Raw genomic sequence first — 19,787 nt, forward strand, 5'->3', positions numbered from 1 at the left:
TATTTTTCTCCACATTTTCTCCCCATTGATTAGCATTTTAGGCATCTCTAGGAGTGGAAGTATGGGTTCTTTGTCAGCTGGCTTGTTTCGGTCTGTCTGTTCCCACCAGGAGTGCCACCCAAAATGGATGACCCCTTTTGGAAAGTCTGACAACTCCTGCTGGTTGGACAGGGGGCCTGGGCATGTTGAGTCAACACAGCAGAAGTTTCCCCTGTAAGCACTTTTCTGAGATTAGTTTACACTGCCTCGTCCAGGTCTCCAGTGTGTAAGAGGTCAACCTGGGAAAATAACAATAAATAAATACTACTCAATCCTGTAGTATACAGTCTTTTTTAAATTTAATTTTAATTAAAAACATTCTTAGGGGGTAAACGTTTTTTAGGGGGTAGATCAGCTTTAATACTGCAGATAGATTGTAACTTCCATCAATGTAATTGTCTGCATCACTTCCTATCCCCCATATGTTTTTTTCTCTCGCAAATATATATATATATATATATATACAGTGGGGAGAACAAGTATTTGATACACTGCCGATTTTGCAGGTTTTCCTACTTACAAAGCATGTAGAGGTCTGTAATTTTCACATTGTATGATTTTTAAGTAATTATTTTGCATTTTATTGCCTGACATAAGTATTTGATACATCAGAAAAGCAGAACTTAATATTTGTTACAGAAACCTTTGTTTGCAATTACAGAGATCATACGTTTCCTGTAGGTCTTGACCAGGTTTGCACACACTGCAGCAGGGATTTTGGCCCACTCCTCCATACAGACCTTCTCCAGATCCTTCAGGTTTCGGGGCTGTCGCTGGGCAATACGGACTTTCAGCTCCCTCCAAAGATTTTCTATTGGGTTCAGGTCTGGAGACTGGCTAGGCCACTCCAGGACCTTGAGATGCTTCTTACGGAGCCACTCCTTAGTTGCCCTGGCTGTGTGTTTTGGGCCGTTGTCATGCTGGAAGACCCAGCCACGACCCATCTTCAATGCTCTTACTGAGGGAAGTAGGTTGTTGGCCAAGATCTCGCGATACATGGCCCCATCCATCCTCCCCTCAATACGGTGCAGTCGTCCAGCCCCTTTGCAGAAAAGCATCCCCAAAGAATGATGTTTCCACCTCCATGCTTCACGGTTGGGATGGTGTTCTTGGGGTTGTACTCATCCTTCTTCTTCTTCCAAACACAACTTCTTCCATTTTCTGATAATTGCGCCAACAGTTGTTGCCTTCTCACCAAGCTGCTTGCCTATTGTCCTGTAGCCCATCCCAGCCTTGTGCAGGTCTACAATTTTATCCCTGATGTCCTTACACAGCTCTCTGGTCTTGGCCATTGTGGAGAGGTTGGAGTCTGTTTGATTGAGTGTGTGGACAGGTGTCTTTTATACAGGTAACGAGTTCAAACAGGTGCAGTTAATACAGGTAATGAGTGGAGAACAGGGGGGCTTCTTAAAGAAAAACGAACAGGTCTGTGAGAGCCGGAATTCTTACTGGTTGGTAGGTGATCAAATACTTATGTCATGCAATAAAATGTTTTAGATTCCATCTCTCACAGTTGAAGTGTACCTATGATAAAAATTACAGACCTCTACATTTTTTGTAAGTAGGAAAACCTGCAAAATCGGCAGTGTATCAAATACTTGTTCTCCCCACTGTATATATATATATATATATATATATATATATATATATATATATATATATATATATATATATATATATATATATATATATATATATATATATACATACATACATATCCTTTTTGAAATTATATTTCCCTTCAATACTTTCCAACCCCACCACCCCTTCCCTAATAAGAGTAAACTAGTGAACAACAATGCTTAGGCCTATACAGTGAGGTAAAAAGTATTTGATCCCCTGCTAAGTTTGTATGTTTGCCCCCTGACAAAGAAATGATCAGTCTATAATTTTAATGGTAGGTTTATTTGAACAGTGAGAGACAGAATAACAACAACAAAAATCCAGAAAAACACATGTCAAAAATGATATAAATTGATTTGCATTTTAATGAGGGAAATAAGTATTTGACCCCCTCTCAATCAGAAAGATTTCTGGCTCCCAGGTGTCTTTTATACAGGTAACAAACTGAGATTAGGAGCACACTCTTAAAGGGAGTGCTCCTAATCTCAGTTTGTTATCTGTATAAAAGACACCTGTCCACAGAAGCAATCAATCAATCAGATTCCAAACTCTCCACCATGGCCAAGACCAAAGAGCTCTCCAAGGATGTCAGGGACAAGATTGTAAATCTACACAAGGCTGGAATGGGCTACAAGACCATCGCCAAGCAGCTTGGTGAGAAGGTGACAACAGTTGGTGAGATTATTCGCAAATGGAAGAAACACAAAATAACTGTCAATCTCCCTCGTTCTGGGGCTCCATGCAAGATCTCACCTCGTGGAGTTGCAATGATCATGAGAACGGTGAGGAATCAGCCCAGAACTACACGGGAGGATCTTATCAATGATCTCAAGGCAGCTGGGACCATAGTCACCAAGAAAACAATTGGTAACACACTACGCCGTGAAGGACTGAAATCCTGCAGCGCCCGCAAGGTCCCCCTGCTCAAGAAAGCACATATACAGGCCCGTCTGAAGTTTGCCAATGAACATCTGAATGATTCAGAGGAGAACTGGGTGAAAGTGTTGTGGTCAGATGAGACCAAAAGCGAGCTCTTTGGCATCAACTCAACTCGCCGTGTTTGGAGGAGGAGGAATGCTGCCTATGACTCTAAGAACACCATCCCCACCGTCAAACATGGAGGTGGAAACATTATGCTTTGGGGGTGTTTTTCTGCTTAGGGGACAGGACAACTTCACCGCATCAAAGGGACGATGGACGGGGCCATGTACCGTCAAATCTTGGGTCAGAACCTCCTTCCCTCAGCCAGGGCATAGAAAATGGGTCGTGGATGGGTATTCCAGCATGACAATGACCCAAAACACACGGCCAAGGCAACAAAGGAGTAGCTCAAGAAGAAGCACATTAAGGTCCTGGAGTGGCCTAGCCAGTCTCCAGACCTTAATCTCATAGAAAATCTGTGGAGGGAGCTGAAGGTTCGAGTTGCCAAACGTCAGCCTCGAAACCATAATGACTTGGAGAAGATCTGCAAAGAGGAGTGGGACAAAATCCCTCCTGAGATGTGTGCAAACCTGGTGGCCAACTACAAGAAACGTCTGACCTCTGTGATTGCCAACAAGGGTTTTGCCAACAAGTACTAAGTCATGTTTTGCAGAGGGGTCAAATACTTATTTCCCTCATTAAAATGCAAATCAATTTATAACATTTTTGACATGCGTTTTTCTGGATTTTTGTGTCTCTCACTGTTCAAATAAACATACCATTACAATTATAGACTGATCATGTCTTTGTCAGTGGGCAAACGTACAAAATCAGCAGGGGATCAAATACTTTTTTCCCTCACTGTACATACTATACATTTTATGGACACTATATTTTACAATAATTATATTTTGTTTGTTTTTACTCTTGAACTTCCTCCGGTCATTTTCATGATGTCCATCTGGTTTGTTTCTATATGCCATATTTATTTAACTGTGCTCTTTCACAAAAGCTCTCAACCTATAACCTATATACTTATTATGGCACAGTATGCTTTACATTAGTTATCTTGTTGTTATTAGTTGTTGTTATTAGTCCCATCCTTCAGCTCCATTCAACACCTCCCATCTATCTCTTAACACCATCCATGTGATGTTTTACAAAAGTTCTGAACCTTTCTATTCGCATTGTTTCTACAGATTGTAAATTGAAGATAAACATTTTTGCTAAAAGTATTATTATATTATTGATCGATTGACTATGACTTTTCAGATCACCCAGTAGTGCTATATGCAGGGTTAGCTCCAGGTAAATATTGCAATCCTTTAGCCATTCCTGGACCTGTGTCCAAAAACAAGCTACAAATGGACAGTACCAAAACAAATGATCTAATGATTCTGTCTCTTCGCAGCAAAATCTGCAGAGCTGGGAAGATTGTATCCCCCATAAAAATAACATTCTATTGGTAGCAAGAATTTTATGTAATAATTTAAATTGAAAAATTCTAAGTTTTGAATCCAACGTTGTTTTGAGTATCAGTATATAAACACTATGCCATGGAATCGGTACGTCAAAAATCTCTTCCCAACTATTTTGCAATCTATATGGGATGGCTGTCAATCCTTTGGTCCTTAAATGAAACTGGTATACTTTTTTATTTATCACAATTTTCTTTAACCAATTATGTTCTTTAATGCAAGGCCGACAGACAAGTTCCTTACTTTTCCCCCTTCCACTTTCCTCTTCCATTTTTTGCGGTAATGCTGCAATTTTTTGGGTAGAGCAGACATTTCCATATGTTTTTGTTAGCTGCATGTGCGACATAACTCCACCAGTCCTACCGATAATATCATTTACGAAGATTATACCTTTTTCAAACATTTTGTCCCCAAAAAAATGTTTTTTTTATCAATTAGTATATTTGAGTTTAACCACAATATTTGTTGCAATATTTGTTCTGTCGTTTCTGGAGGATTAAATTGAAATTGCAAACAACTTTCTATGGCTTGCTTTAGAAATAGTGATATTTGGGAGATTATTTCCTTTTCAAATAACTGAACGTGAGAGGTTGTAATCTGAATAAAGGGAAAAAGGCCATTCTTGAACAGTGGGTGAGACAATCTTACTAATTTGCTAGAGAACCAGTTCGGATTTAAGTATGACTTTTGTATGACTGAAGCTTTTAGTGATAGGTCTAATGCTTTAATATTTAATAATTTCTGTCCTCCGAATTCATATTCATTATATAAATAGGCCCGTTTAATTTTGTCTGGCTTGCCATTCCAAATAAAATGGAATATTTTTTTCTCATATAATTTAAAGAACTGTTCGCTAGGCGTAGGCAAGACCATAAGCAAATGGGTAAACTGGGATAATACTAAAGAGTTAATCAGGGTGATTTTTCCACATTGACAGGTATTTACCTTTCCATGGTAGCAAGATCTTATCTATTTTTGCTAACTTTCTATTAAAATGTATTGGTGTGAGATTATTTATTTCATTTGGGATATGTATTCCAAGTATATCCACATCACCATCAGACCAATCTATTGGTAAACTACATGGTCATGTAATTTTTTTATTTTTTAGTGATCCAATACGTAATATAGTACATTTATCATAATTTGGTTGTAATCCAGAGAGGTTAGAAAATGTATCTAGATCCTCTATGAGGCTGTGGAGGAATTCAAGTTGTGGATTTAAAAGAAAACATGAATCATCAACGTACAATGACACCTTTGTTTTTAAGCCCTGGATTTCTAATCCTTTGATATTATCGTTGGATCTAATTTTAATAGCTAACATGTCGATGGCCATAATAAATATATATGCCGATAGTGGACAACCTTGTTTCACTCCTCTTGACAGTTTAAAACTTTTGGAGAAATAGCCATTATTTACTATTTTACACCTAGGGTTACTGTACATGATTTTAACCCAATTTATAAGAGATTGTCCAAAATTGAAATGCTCCAGGCATTTATATATGAACCCCAGTGTACTTTATCAAATGCCTTTTCGAAGTCTGCTATAAATAGCAGGCCTGGTTTCCCAGATATTTCATAGTGTTCTATTGTTTCCAGTACTTGCCTTATATTATCTCCAATGTATCGCCTATGTAAAAAACCTGTCTGATTAGAATGAATAATGTCCAACAATATCTCTTTAATTCTATGCGCTATACATTTTGCGAGAATTTTTGCATCACAACACTGAAGTGTAAGGGGCCTCCAATTTTTTTAATGGACTGGATCTTTATACACTGCTCAAAAAAATAAAGGGAACACTTAAACAACACATCCTAGATCTGAATGAATTAAATAATCTTATTAAATACTTTTTTTGGATTGTTTGTAGTGTGATTTCCCACCATAATAACAGAGTCTTGAATTGCTTGCAGGGTTGATAATTTATTATATACTGTATATTGTCAAAGAAGTGTGGATCATCATTATTTGGTCCGTAAAGGTTAATGAGCCATATCTTTTTCCACGCAACTTACTTCATCTAGAATTGTTGAATGAGTTTCCTGTAAACAATAGATATTATATTCTTTCTCTTTGAACCATGTAAATATTGTTATTATTTTGTTATTATCTGCTGTCACGCCCTGACATAGAGATCTCTAGTTGGTTTGGTCAGGGTGTGAATATCTATGTGTAGATCTATGTTATCTATTTCTATGTTGGCCGGGTGTGGTTCCCAATCAGAGGCAGCTGTCGATCGTTGTCTCTGATTGGGGATCATACTTAGGTAGCCATTTTGCCTACCTATGTTGTGGGATCTTGTTTCGGTTTGGCTTGTTGGATGTTTAGCCTTTTGAACTTCACGTTCTGTTGGATTTTGTTATTTTGTCGGTGTTTATATAATAAACAACTATGTACACATACCACGCTGCACCTTGGTCCAATCCTTTACACGACGAACGTGACATCTGCTAAGCCATTACAATTATAACTGGCTATACTTATTTCACCACATACCATAATGGGATACAAGTTTCAAATATATTTATTATTATATATGTTTGTAAATTTACCAATAAAAAATACCATAGTGATTGAGTGTCCATATAGCTGTACCATGATATTTGCATTGCTACTAAGTAACCCTCCAATTGTTCTCCACTAATTCCCCCACTAAAGCCCCTCCCCATCCCAAGTTGGGCCATCATCCCAGTGATCAGCATACCACCCCCGTCCCCCCGGATCCCTAGGCCCCTGAGAGGCCAGGACCCATCCATCGAAAACAGCACACAGTGCCACCCACAAAACAGAAGCAGGTCAACTGCCAAAAGCATTTCCAATACTCTCACCTCAATATATATATATATTGAACCAATGGATATATAGCTATTTAAAAATATATATCCATTCAAATATCTTGCATATCTTATTTTCCATCATTATCTAATAATATGCGTAATAATGTCGGCAGTTCATGCGTAGGATTTTAACCTATAACCCGGATTGCCATTGTATTACATTACATTTTTGACAAGCAATTATTATTTTAGCAATCAATGATTGTGGTTCATCCTATATTCTCCCTAACATCCTTACCCCCTTGCAACAGATGTGGGATAAACAAACACGCACACTCTAACACACTCAACCCCTTTCCTCCACAATCAACCATAAGATCAGATGCTCAACGGTTGTTACACCCCAGAACCCAACTCAAGAAAGGACCTGATTTACGAATACATATACAGTTACAGCTGTTTGAGAAAGCATGCAAGATTGAGCAAAAATGGACAACAATGTGAGATTTGATTAATCTATTTAATCTATGTCAAGTCCTAGGTGATGGAGATCAGATCCACCCGCTTCACCTGAGACACAAACACTCTGGTACCCCGTTGTAACCATTTTTTCCAAGCATCTCCGTGCAGTCAGACCTTTGATTATTTTGTGCCACTTGGGCCACAATAATAATAAGCCCCCTCTCTGATTGTCAGAGTGTGACCCCCTCCCCATGGGTTACTGCAGCCAGTGTTGCCAGCACTGCCACTACCTGGGTGGGGGTACCCCACCGGAATCCCCACCTGCTAGGTACAAGGTCGTCAAGGTTCTCATTAGCAGCTTTGAGAATTTCCTTGTATATTATGCTCTCCCATCAGGGGGCTCTGGCTTTGTAGGACCAACCCTGCCAGGCAGGCTCAGAATCTTGAGGGGGCAGTGCTGCTCAAGTAGGTCTCTGACCGCATTCATTTTTCTGTTTAGGCTGCATATAGGCAACTCACAGCAGGTCCTTAAAACAGATGGGGACTTCTCTTTGGTGTATGGGTCGCTCAGGTGGGTGTCTAGGATATAGGGTTGGGGATCGTTCCATCATGATAGGACAATAAAAAATAGATTAGATGGATACTATATTTTAAAATGTATATCCCTCATCTGCACAAAATTGAAAGCTCTCTCTCACAATCCCTGCTCACAGACACACGTTGGTTCTGGGATTTGCAACAATTTCCTTTCTCACTTATTCAAACACAAAAACGCACACCACACCTTCCATCACAATTCATCCACACATACCCACATACTGTGCCTTCTATGTCTTCTGTTCGCTGAAGTAGCCAGTCTTAGCTTCAAACGTATTGTCAAATGTCATATAACAATGTGGCAGAGCACTTTTTCAATGTTTTGAGGCCTTGCTTTCAATAACAACCATGTAGTTTTAGACGTGCCTGTAATCTTTAGAATATAAAGTTGTCCTTGCTAACTAACCAATGGATAAGCTACATACACTCCGTTCACAAAAATGGTTCGCTCCTACAGACAGTGAGTCACGTGGTCGTGGCTTGCTATATAAAGCAAGCAGACAGGCATTGAGGCATTCAGTTATTGTTCAATTTAACATTAGAATGGGCAAAACAAGTGACCTAAGCGACTTTGAGTGTGGTATGATCGTCGTGCCAGGCGCCCCGGTTCCAGTATCTCAGAAACGGCCGGCCTCCTAGGCATTTCACGCACGACAGTGTCTAGGGTTTACAGAGAATGGTGCGACAAACAAAAACATCCAGTCAGCAGCAGTCCTGTCGGCGAAAACAGCTTGTTGATGAGAGGTCAAAGGAGAATGGCAAGAATTATGCAAGCTAACAGGCGGGCCAAAAACAGGCAAATAACAGCGCAGTACATCAGCAGTGGTCCTTGTCACGGATGGGCTATTGCAGCAGACGACCACACTGGGTTCCAATCCTATCAGCTAAAAACAAGAAGAAGCGGCTCCATTGGGCACGCAAACACCAACACTGGACAATTGAGGAGTGGAAAAACATTGCCTAGTCCGACAAATCCCAGTTCCTGCTGATGGCAGAGTCAGGATTTGGCGTAAGCAGCATGAGTCCATGGCCCCATCCTGCCTGGTGTCAATAGTACAGGCTGGTGGCGGTGGTGTAATGGTCTTGGGAATGTTTTCCAGGCACACGTTAGGTCCCTAGATACCAATTGAGCAGCGTTTCCATTCCCAGAAGTAGGCAGGCTGTTCTGGAGGCAAAGGGGGGTCCAAGCCGGTACTAAATGTGTGTACTTAATAAACTGGCCACTGAGTGTATATCCACCATATGTCATTAACATTGCATATGAAGGATTGTGAAGTGTCACTAAAAAAAATATTATTTGAACATCTCTGCCCAGAAACGTTTATTTACAGTATGGTGGCCTGCTAGCTCCCCTACCTCTACGAAAGCACAGGTCCCGCTCAGCCCAATCAAAGCTATTTGCTGCTCTGGCACCCCAATGTTGGAACAAGCTCCCCCACGACGCCAGGACAGCGGAGTCACTGACCACCTTCCGGAGACACTTGAAACCCTACCTCTTTAAGGAATACCTGGAATAGTATAAAGTAATCCTTCTACCCCACCCACCCCCCCACCCCATAAAAAAAGTTGAACGCACCAATTTGTAAGTCGGTTGTTTTCATAAACATTATGATACCCTGTGAATTCCTATTTGAGAAATATGCTAGTGGTAATGGTGAACAGTATGACATAATTGCACAATGAAGTTGTGAGGTTTGAACATGGTTGATTAAAATATCGCCTTTAGCAATATTTGCTCCTGTAGCTCCCCTTTGAATAATTTGTAATAAGTAGGAGCACATAGATTTCAAACACTCTATAATTAACAATATTTTTTTACCTGTTGTTCATGAAAATACTTTATCAATATCTGTGATGCAAAACGCAGCATTCGAAGTTCTGCCTGTACATTATCAAACAGTTTTACAGTGCTGCCCATTACAAAACAAAAGATGTGTTCTAATCTGTGGTGCAGAAAAGGAAGCATTCTTCCAAAAATGCAAATTTCTGGCTTTTTAAGACCCACATCTGCTGGGAAGTGCTGACTTCCAAAGCCAGGAATGGGAGGGGGGACTGGGGAATCATGCATAATTCAGTAGGAGGAGCCGTGAGGTCAGCCTATTAAGGTGTGATAATGTTGGGACTGCAGTGACAAACATAGAAGGATAGGGCTTTTTGCTAATATTCATTAGTGGGCTTTTGGTGTGTGTGCGCATATATGTGCACGTGTATGTGAATATGTGCTGCAATATGTCGCTATCCCCCCTTTTGATATTCCTTAGCTGGCATAGCTACAGCCTCCCTCAGTTGATACCTCTGACATGATAAACTCATGATTTGATTAGGGAAGTTGTTTGATTCCAAGGTGATTTTGAAATTGTAACGTAGGTGTGGCTACTAAAATGCATTGGTCAGCCAAATAATTTGCAATGAAAACACACAAATCACTAATGTTTGTTAGGAAATAACACTAACAACATACAAATTGGATACAGTGTTTGTTCCACATGTAGCAACTTTCAGTCAAATAGGAAGACTGCATGATGTTTTAAAGTTCATGGTTTAGTTGGATAAAGAATAGAATAGACAAAAAATATATGCTAATTTTTGGGACAAAATATTAACAATCTTGGAAGATTGAGATTATCCTAAAAAGTAACCTATAATCTGTTTCAAGGCTCCTCCCTCCGTGAATAGTGGGGAGTCTTCAAACCGACCACCTCGGCAAGGATATAAAGTAACGTATGTAGCCTATCATAGAAAACTGTCTTGTCGTTTATGCTTTTGTTTTATCCGGGAAAATAATCCAGTGGTCTCGAGCCTGCGTGTTTACGCGGGGACATAACGTGGCGTGTTGGAATTAATTTGGAATGGTTAACAACAAAGTTTGTAGGATGTTTTCCCAGTTGCTGGTTCTGATTATTCTTGCACTTTTACGTGGATCAGATGGTCAGCATGGTGACCGTGGAATGTCAGTTCCTGAACATGGCTTTTGCCAACCTATTTCCATTCCTCTCTGTACGGATATTGCCTATAACGAGACTATCATGCCAAATTTATTAGGGCACACCAACCAAGAGGACGCGGGGCTTGAAGTGCACCAGTTTTATCCGCTTGTGAAAGTTCAATGCTCTCCTGACCTGAAGTTTTTCCTCTGCTCCATGTATGCCCCCGTTTGTACGGTGCTGGAACAAGCACTGCCTCCGTGTCGCTCGCTCTGCGAGAGAGCGAGGCAGGGCTGCGAGGCGCTGATGAATAAATTCGGCAGCCTGTGAATATTTCCCTGTTCACGGAGCGGGTGAGTTGTGCGTCGGGCAAAACGTGTCTGATAGAAGCGCTCCTATTAATCCTACCTCGGATGTAACAAAATCACTTTATGGGCAGCATAGGACTGTAAAGGGACAGTTTAGATGCCCAGTTGAATTGAGAGTACCCCCCTATTTTAACTACCGTTTTCTTGGGGAGGAGGATTGTGGTGCACCTTGTGAGTCCTCAAAACCACATGGAATGATGTACTTCAATGAGGACGAGTTGAAATTTTCCAAGATATGGATTGGAATATGGTCTGTGTTATGTTGCGGGTCCACTCTGTTCACAGTTTTGACCTACTTTGTGGACATGCAGAGGTTCAGCTACCCAGAGCGACCCATCATTTTCCTATCAGGCTGCTACACAATGGAGTCAATAGTCTACATCGCTGGCTTCTTGTTGGGGGACAAGGTGGTATGCAACAACCGCTTTGACAGTCACGTCAAAACGGTCGTCCAAGGCACCAAAAAGGAGGGCTGCACCATTTTGTTCATGATGCTCTACTTTTTCAGCATGGCCAGCTCCATCTGGTGGGTCATCCTAGCCTTGACGTGGTTCTTCTCAGCCGGGATGAAGTGAGGTCACGAGGCCATCGAAGCCAACTCGCAGTACTTCCACCTGGCGGCGTGGGCAGTACCCGCCATCAAGACCGTCACCATCCTGGCGGTGGGGCAGGTGGATGGCGACGTTCTGAGCGGCGTGTGCTATGTGGGCATTAACAGCGTGTACGCTCTCCAAGGCTTCGTTCTGGCACCGCTGTTCGTCTACCTCTTCCTGGGCACCTCGTTCCTTCTGGCTGGCTTCGTTTCGCTCTTCCGCATCCGGACCATCATGAAGCACGACGGCACCAAGACGGAGAAACTGGAGAAGCTCATGGTGCGCATCGGCATCTTCAGCATGCTCTACACGGTGCCCACCACCATCGTCATTGCGTGCTACTTCTATGAGCAGGTGTTCAGGGAACAGTGGGAGAAGAGTTGGGTGAGTCGGACGTGTAAGAACTACGCAGTGCCGTGCCCTGGGCATCATCTCCCGCAGATGTCGCCAGACTTTACCGTCTTCATGATCAAGTACCTGATGACGTTGATCGTGGGCATCACCTCTGGCTTCTGGATTTGGTCGAGTAAGACGCTGAATTCGTGGAGGAGATGTTATACGAGACTGGCGAGCAATAAACAGGGTGAGACGACAGTATAAGACCGTATACTGTTTGTTTTCCCCTGAACACACACAGATGCATAAACTGAAGAAAAGGCTACTGTGACACACTTTTTTAAAAAGAAAACATTTTTAGTGTAAATAAGCTTTTTGGGGATATTCTTTTACGTATACGTATATATTTGTATTTAAAATAGACCACACATTTTATTCTCATCAATCACACTTTGATCTAAAAAGAAGAAAAGCTCAATCTAGTTCAATGAGGAGAATAGGACTGTCTGAACATTGTCATTAATTCTATTGGTGCTCCATTGAACTTTTTCATGTCATCCCTTTAGTAGTGTTTCATGTGAACTATGGGAAGATCTCAATTGCATACTCCTAGCGTCCTCTCTCCTCCTCTCCTTCTCAAAAACTAATTGGACGAGAAAGCCAGTGGTCCCTCCCCTCCCCAATGCAATTGAGATCTTCCCTGTATTTGAGAAACAGTCAACAAGGTTCTGTTGGACTTTTGCTGTATTTTATGGGTCATAATGACCTTTTTCACAATCATTCCACTAATTCAAACCTGGTTATAGGCCACTTAATAGTTTATTCTCGTTTCTATTGACGTCTTTGTTTTGCCATGTGTTTTTAGGGGATGTCTGAGCATTCATTTTTCTTTCACCATGTGTATTTTATGTTTTGGGAATATTTTACCATTACAGTGAATGCAGACTTCTCCAAATAAATATTGGATTAGGGGATGATATCAATATCCCTATGTGTAAACAAAAGGCCTGTCGCTATTGAACTATCTTGACTTTAGCACGCATTCAAAAGCCTTTTACTTATGGGGATGGATCCAAAATTATTACTTTCTGAACCCACAAGCTATACGACTGGAATTGACTTTGACAATAATGGAATGCTCAGTCCAGTGCCTTTGTTTTAATGAAGAGAGTATGGGTGGCGTTATTGTGATTGAAGTCCAATAATCCAGCTATCCAGCTGTCTACACAATTGTCCAACAGCTGTTGACCAACCTCTTTCTAGTCACCAAGGGATTGTTTTCTGGTGACTCCAAGCACATTATTCTGCTTAAATGGGTGAAAATTGACTAATACCGCACCCCACATGGCATCCTTGAATAAAAAACATTATCAACTTTAATGTGGAGACCACTTTTGAAATCAGTCACACTGTAGTGTTTCCATTTATGCATGCATGTTGCGCGTATGTCATGTTCGTTATTCTATAATTAAGCAATAAGGCACGAGGCGGTGTGGTATATGGCCAATATACCACGGCTAAGGGCTGTTCTTAGCACAACGCGGAGTGACTGGATACAGGTCTTAGCCGTGGTATGTTGGCCATATACTGCAAACTCCTGAGGTGCCTTATTGTTATTATTAACTGGTTACCAACTTAAATAGAACAGTAAAACATATTTTAGGGTCATACCCGTGGTATGCGGTCTGATATACCACAGCTTTCAGCCAATCAGCATCCAGGTGCCGAACAACCCAGTTTATAATACAAAACAAAGCTTGCATCCAATTTTTTAAAGAGTCACAGCTCTAAAATGGATGGTATTTTGACAAGGGTCATTTGAGCCTCAATGACAAATACTGTGGAATTTTATAGATCCTTTGACAGAGGTCATTCATAATGCACATAGAGGGTTGTGTTCATTAGGCACCAAACAGAAGAAAACAGACACAGGGAGGGGATTTATGGACTTTTCCATTGCAAAATGTTCTCTGTTGCATGCCCTAATGAACACGACAATGTTGTTCACTTGTTCTTGATGATTCTTCATGTGATTGCTTCTCTCCATTTTTATCAAAGGCATCAACGCTGATATTGATCTTTCTGTTTTAAAGATGTGGTATATTTTCTTACCCAGGTATAACATTTTCTTAATCAGAGCAATTAATTTTTTATAGCACTACGTTTGTATGGAGGTCAATGTTGTTTGTATGCCGACCAATGTTTATAAATTGCATATGAAGTTCTACTTTCTAACACCCTTTCTGTCTACCAATGTGTATATTAAACAGATAATCCTAGCATACCATAATTTAAATCCAAATAGAAGCTCCTCCCATTTTATTCACTATAATCCTGGTTTAGAATTAATCTTTCTTTGTGGTGAGAGTTGAAAATGTTTTGATTTGCAACAGGTTCAGCTAAAATCGTATTAATGTGGAAGTGTATAGTGCTTTCTCCTTTGCTGCAGCTGCTGGTTATCTTTTTAGTAATGTAGATAGTGAAACACTAATCTGTCAAAAATGTAAGCCAACAAAGGTAACTCAAAGCTATTAGACTATTTGAAACCGCTGACGGTCTAGTTGATTTACTACTGGGTCGTGTTCATTAGATACCAAATGGAAGAAAACAGACTGAAACAGGGAGGCACTACCAAGACTTTTCATTTTCTGTTGCAAAACGTTTTATTTATTTTGCTGTTGTGTGCTCTAATGAACACAACCCTGGTGTTACTGAACAGCAAAGTATACTTTGAAAGAAGGTAATAAAGTATAAGGCCTATACCAGTGCTTCCCAAACTTGGGGTGAAATTGAAGTGGTGTCCCCTGAGAATCTGTAATCTTTTCAAACAAAATTAAGAACTTTCTTCTCTTCAAATGGGTGTAGAATACAACCATTTAGTGTGTTGAAACAGCCTGCTGGACCTAACATTGAGTGGATATGAAACACACAGCATTCACTAGGGTCTAGTGTCAATTTGGGGTCGTGTGCAGAAAAACTTTGGGAACCCCTGGCCTATACTAAAGACCACTGTCATGCTTGTAAATGCTGAGTGCAACAATGGCCTTGTATCTACACTGACTATACCAAACATTAGGACACCTTCCTAATATTGAGTTGCACCCCCTTTTGCCCTCAGACGAGCCTCAATTCGTTGGGGCATGGACTCTACAAGGTGTCAAAAGCGTTCGACAGGGATGCTGGCCCATGTTGACTCCAATGCTTCCAAAGTTGTGTCAAGTTGGCTGGATGTCCTTTGGGTGGTGGACCATTCTTGATACACACGGGAAACTGTTGAGCGTGAAAAGCCCTGCAGCGTTGCAGTTCTTGACACAAACCGTTGTGCCTGGCACCTACTACCATACCCAGTTCAAAGGCACTTAAATATTTTGTCTTGCCCATTCAACCTCTGAATGGCGCACATGCACAATTCATGTGTAATTGTCTAAAGGCTTAAAAATCATTATTTAACTCGTCTCCTTCATCTACACTGATTGAAGTGGATTTAAAGGTGCAATATGCAGAAATCGCTCCGCCATTTTCGGGTTGCTAAAATTCTAATAGTTTGCTTGTTTTCTCACCAACTGAAATTAGGCAATCATTGTACCATCTAAACCGCTGTGAAATATATTTTCAATAACCAAACATTTTTGTATTTTCAGCTGTTTGAAGCTGGTGTACAAAACCTAAAGTAAAAGACGCAAAAACGAAACTTAAGAGCAGGAAGCATTGAAATAGCACATATAGAACATATTTACCACTTCTTAGAGTTGCTTTCAATAAGAGGGATAGATCTATAATTAACATATCTATGAAAATTTGGTCGGGTCACCCAAAAATATACATATTGCAGCTTTAACATGTGACATCAATAAGGGATCATAGTTTTCACCTGGATTCACCTGGCCAGTCTGTCATGGAAAGAGCAGGTGTTCTTAATGTTTTGTATACTCGGTATATATCAGTACTTTGACCTTCAAATGGCATTTCTAAGAAATATTAACTTTCAAAATCTCTTGTTACTTTTTACTTAAAGAGAATGAACTTGCTAATGGTGTTACAAGTAATGTAGGCTATAGTCATTCATTTCTTTCACGTAGGATCAATGAGCAAGTCGGCTAATATTAGCAAATCAGATAAAAAGCTTGGACTATTTGAACTGTAGTTCACAAAGATGAAGTTGAATAGAGCTCGATTTAATTCTATATTCATCATTATCCATGACCTAGAACCTCAAATGTTTATCAAAGTTGTCTAGCTAGCCCACTTGTCTTACACCATCAAATTACACTGGGTCTGGTACTGCAGAAGTGTTGCTTAAAGGCCCACTATGTGATTATTAACAGCTGTGGTTACGTTTCTCCAGCCCCATCCCTCAGCTTTATGGCAAAAGAGTGGCTGCTGTTTTGCTGAAAAATGAATGAATGATTGTGGCATTAATGTTCTCACACATAAGGCACACTTGTGATATCACATCCACGATCAACATGTATTTACTGATAGCACTCCCAAACGGAGTCAGGCAGTCAGACTGCCATGTTGGCAAGATTGCCAAGGACGAGTGAGTCTTTGGAAGGCTATGAAAAGAAGCCAGAGACGTGCAATTGCATGGAACACGCTGCACTGCCAAGCATCTGTGTCCAGATTAGATGTTGTTGTTGGTTTGGAAACAATCGATTAAATCAAGCAGAGATAGGAATTGATGGCACACGACACACACTGAATGAAACAGTGGCCAATCACCACACAGTACACCGCATAATTACATAAGTTGATTAGTGTGTTGTTTGGTTTATATAACAAGGTCTTTCTTTAAAAGTTTAGCTGTGTCATTCTCCCCAAGCATTGACAAGGGTGACCTACAACTGCTCATAAAAAAATATATATATATATCAGCATTTTGAATGTTGACATGACGCGGCGGGTGGGTTCAGCCTCCAAATGCTTCCCAAGAAAGAAACCACAGCCAGCATCATCCCTCATTAGTGTTCTCCCCAGTCCCTGAGTCACCGCTTACAGATGCAGGCTACCCAGACTCCTACTCCCTGGAATTCGTAGACAGGAATTTGGCTCTTGCTTCTGGTTGGAAGCTGAGGGGAATTGAGCCAAATGGCAGTGGACCAAGCAAGCAAGGCCTCCTCAGCAGGCTAAACTCAGTCTTTGTGGGGGGAAAACTTGATTAAAAAGAGTTAATGCACTACTTCCACCCCTGTAGATGCTATTCGTTTCAGCCTCGAATATGGAGACCCGGGCGCCTTTTACGTTTTGTTGTTTAAATGCATTGTAAATCCAATGTTCAACCCTATAACCAGCACACCAATGACATTCCCAGGAGATTAGGTTTTGATGTAACATTAGGATTTTAACGGCCCAAAAACACTAATAGATCAGTGAAGACAAGAAGCTGAGGAAAGGAAGCTGTTTATTTGCATGTATCTCAGCCTTTCTGGAAAGGGGACGGGGAAAGCTGATGGTTTAATATGAGATAAGATGGTCAGGCTCAGTGTTTTACAGGCAGATGCAGACCAACGACCGGGGGCAGGAAACAGCGTCGTCCAGGGTAGGGGAGGGAATGGCCGGCAGGGATGTAGCTCAGTTGATAGAGCATGGCGTTTGCAACGCCAGGGTTGTGGGTTCGATTCCCACAGGGGGTATGAAAAAAATAATAATAATGTAAGTCGCTCTGGATAAGAGCGTCTGCTAAATGACGTAAATGTAAATGTAAATGTAAAGTAATGACTGGAGTCAGTCATGTATTTGTTCAGTCTGTCTGAGGCACTAGCATGCCTTATCCCTCTCCTATATCTTTCTATCTTCTCTTACTCCTATCTCTCTTCACTCTTTTTTCTCTCTCTTTAGATTATTTGTTCCAGCAAATATGACACAAAGATAGTGCCGTGTATTCATGGATGCCAAGGGAAGCCAGGCTTCCCCAAAGAATTGACCAAGAAAAACATACAAAATAATGTACCTTTTGGTTATTCTCTGTGTTTCTTAAATTTCCTTCAATACGCAAGAGGCTGAATATATCTTACCGGATAAAGCATCCGAGAGAACGAAACAGCGCCCCTCTGTCTAAGTATGTGTTGTCCATCTATCTGATGCTGTCTGGTCAAAAAGAGTATGACATTCTTGCCGCCCGTAGCATTGAATGCAAGGGAACCAGTGAAAATTTGGACTCCTTTGATAAAAAATAAAATAATAACCAATCAGCGTTGAGCTAAACTGAGTGAGCTCAGCTGTGAATGGTCCTCCTGGCGCACCAAAAGTGTCAAGGGAAGCCAGTTTGGATTTGCCCAATCACATTAGAAGCCAAACATCATTGACAGAAAAAACTTGAATTGTTGTGTCGTTGTCCTCTGGTGGGTGGCTAGCTAGCTAGCTAGCTAGAATCGTCCCTTTCCTAAATTAGCCATGGATGGAGATAGGGATTTGGACTTGTGGTTTTACTTAATTCTACGTACTGGCCAATGATTATAACGTCAATTCTGATCCAACCATACATTCATGCATTGTGCCCCTTGCCTGAGACGATGGAAGTTCAACATGTAGCTAGATGTAGTAGGCTAATGTTAACTAGCTGGTCTGGCGCATTGTTGCATATGAAAGGAACTTAGGCTAGCAAGCAATCATTTTAGCCAGGTAGCTTAGAACAGCAAAAACTAAAAGTGTGTACTCTATGACAGAGTCATAGACCGTTTAGTCAACATGAAAGAGGAGGATGGCATTGGTGTTTCTATAAAAGTAGGGTGTGTCAACATGTTATTTTCTACACACACAGAAATCAGTACCATGGACAGCCACATCATATTTAGCTTACGTTGATTGGACTAAATCGTTTTTGGTATCTTTAGTTGTCACTGTATTAGACTAAGCATAGGTGATTAGATGATGTTGAAGTTGAAATGCAGCTGGAATAGTGGAGGCAGCTCCTGTTTTCTTTGCGACTTGCAGTAACTCTCCGTGGTTCTAAATCAATAGTTGTTTAGTAGTCCAAAAATGGCAGAAGCATTCACTTGCTTGACCATGCTGTAGGTCATGTAACTGTTTGTTACATACAAGATGTTGCTCTCCGGTTTTGTGATGAAACAAAGGTGTGGTTGAATTTATTCTGCCACTGTGTCTTCTTATTGTCCCGGCCTTAGGCCTATATACCACGGTGGCAAAGGTATATGAACTAACCGGTTATAGAGTAAACAACGCAATTATCACAACTCATAGGTTGTAATATGGAATTTGTTTCCTGGCTTGGCTTACCCCGGTGATTTTACCCATGCACCGCTACTGCCCAAAGGATATCTGTTACAATTCGTTTTTGCTTTTCATGTTTAAATTAGTATTATTGCACTTTTATGTAAATTGAATGTCTTGTCTCTATTTAAAACTACTCCCTTGAACAGCATTGACACCAGACTAAACTAAGAGATGAAATACTTTTGTAAAGCTTTTTTTTAGACAAACAAATCAATACAGAGCCATGAAATGTGTTTTCAGGTTTTGTTTACTGCATGTTTTGGAATTCTGAAAGTTGAAAGCATTTCTGTTAGCTTTTTGGTGGGTCCCATGTGTTCTGAACAAGAAGATATATCACAGGTTATGTTTTAAATAGATATATACAGTACCAGTCAAAAGTTTGGACACCTACTCATTCAAGGGTTTTTATTATTTTTACTATTTTCTA

At 40.6% G+C, this 19,787-nt stretch overlaps 1 protein-coding gene across 1 annotated transcript; it reads left to right on the top strand.

The window, feature by feature from the left end:
- Positions 1-10,855: 10,855 nt before the first annotated feature.
- LOC123492920 (frizzled-1-like) lies at positions 10,856-13,741 on the top strand. The gene is given in 1 exon segment (XM_045226618.1): positions 10,856-13,741. A coding segment is annotated over 1 exon segment (999 nt). The 5' UTR covers positions 10,856-11,392; the 3' UTR covers positions 12,392-13,741.
- The last annotated feature ends 6,046 nt before the right edge of the window (positions 13,742-19,787 follow it).

Source organism: Coregonus clupeaformis, chromosome 17 (assembly GCF_020615455.1).
Source record: "Coregonus clupeaformis isolate EN_2021a chromosome 17, ASM2061545v1, whole genome shotgun sequence".
Taxonomy (NCBI): domain Eukaryota; kingdom Metazoa; phylum Chordata; class Actinopteri; order Salmoniformes; family Salmonidae; genus Coregonus; species Coregonus clupeaformis.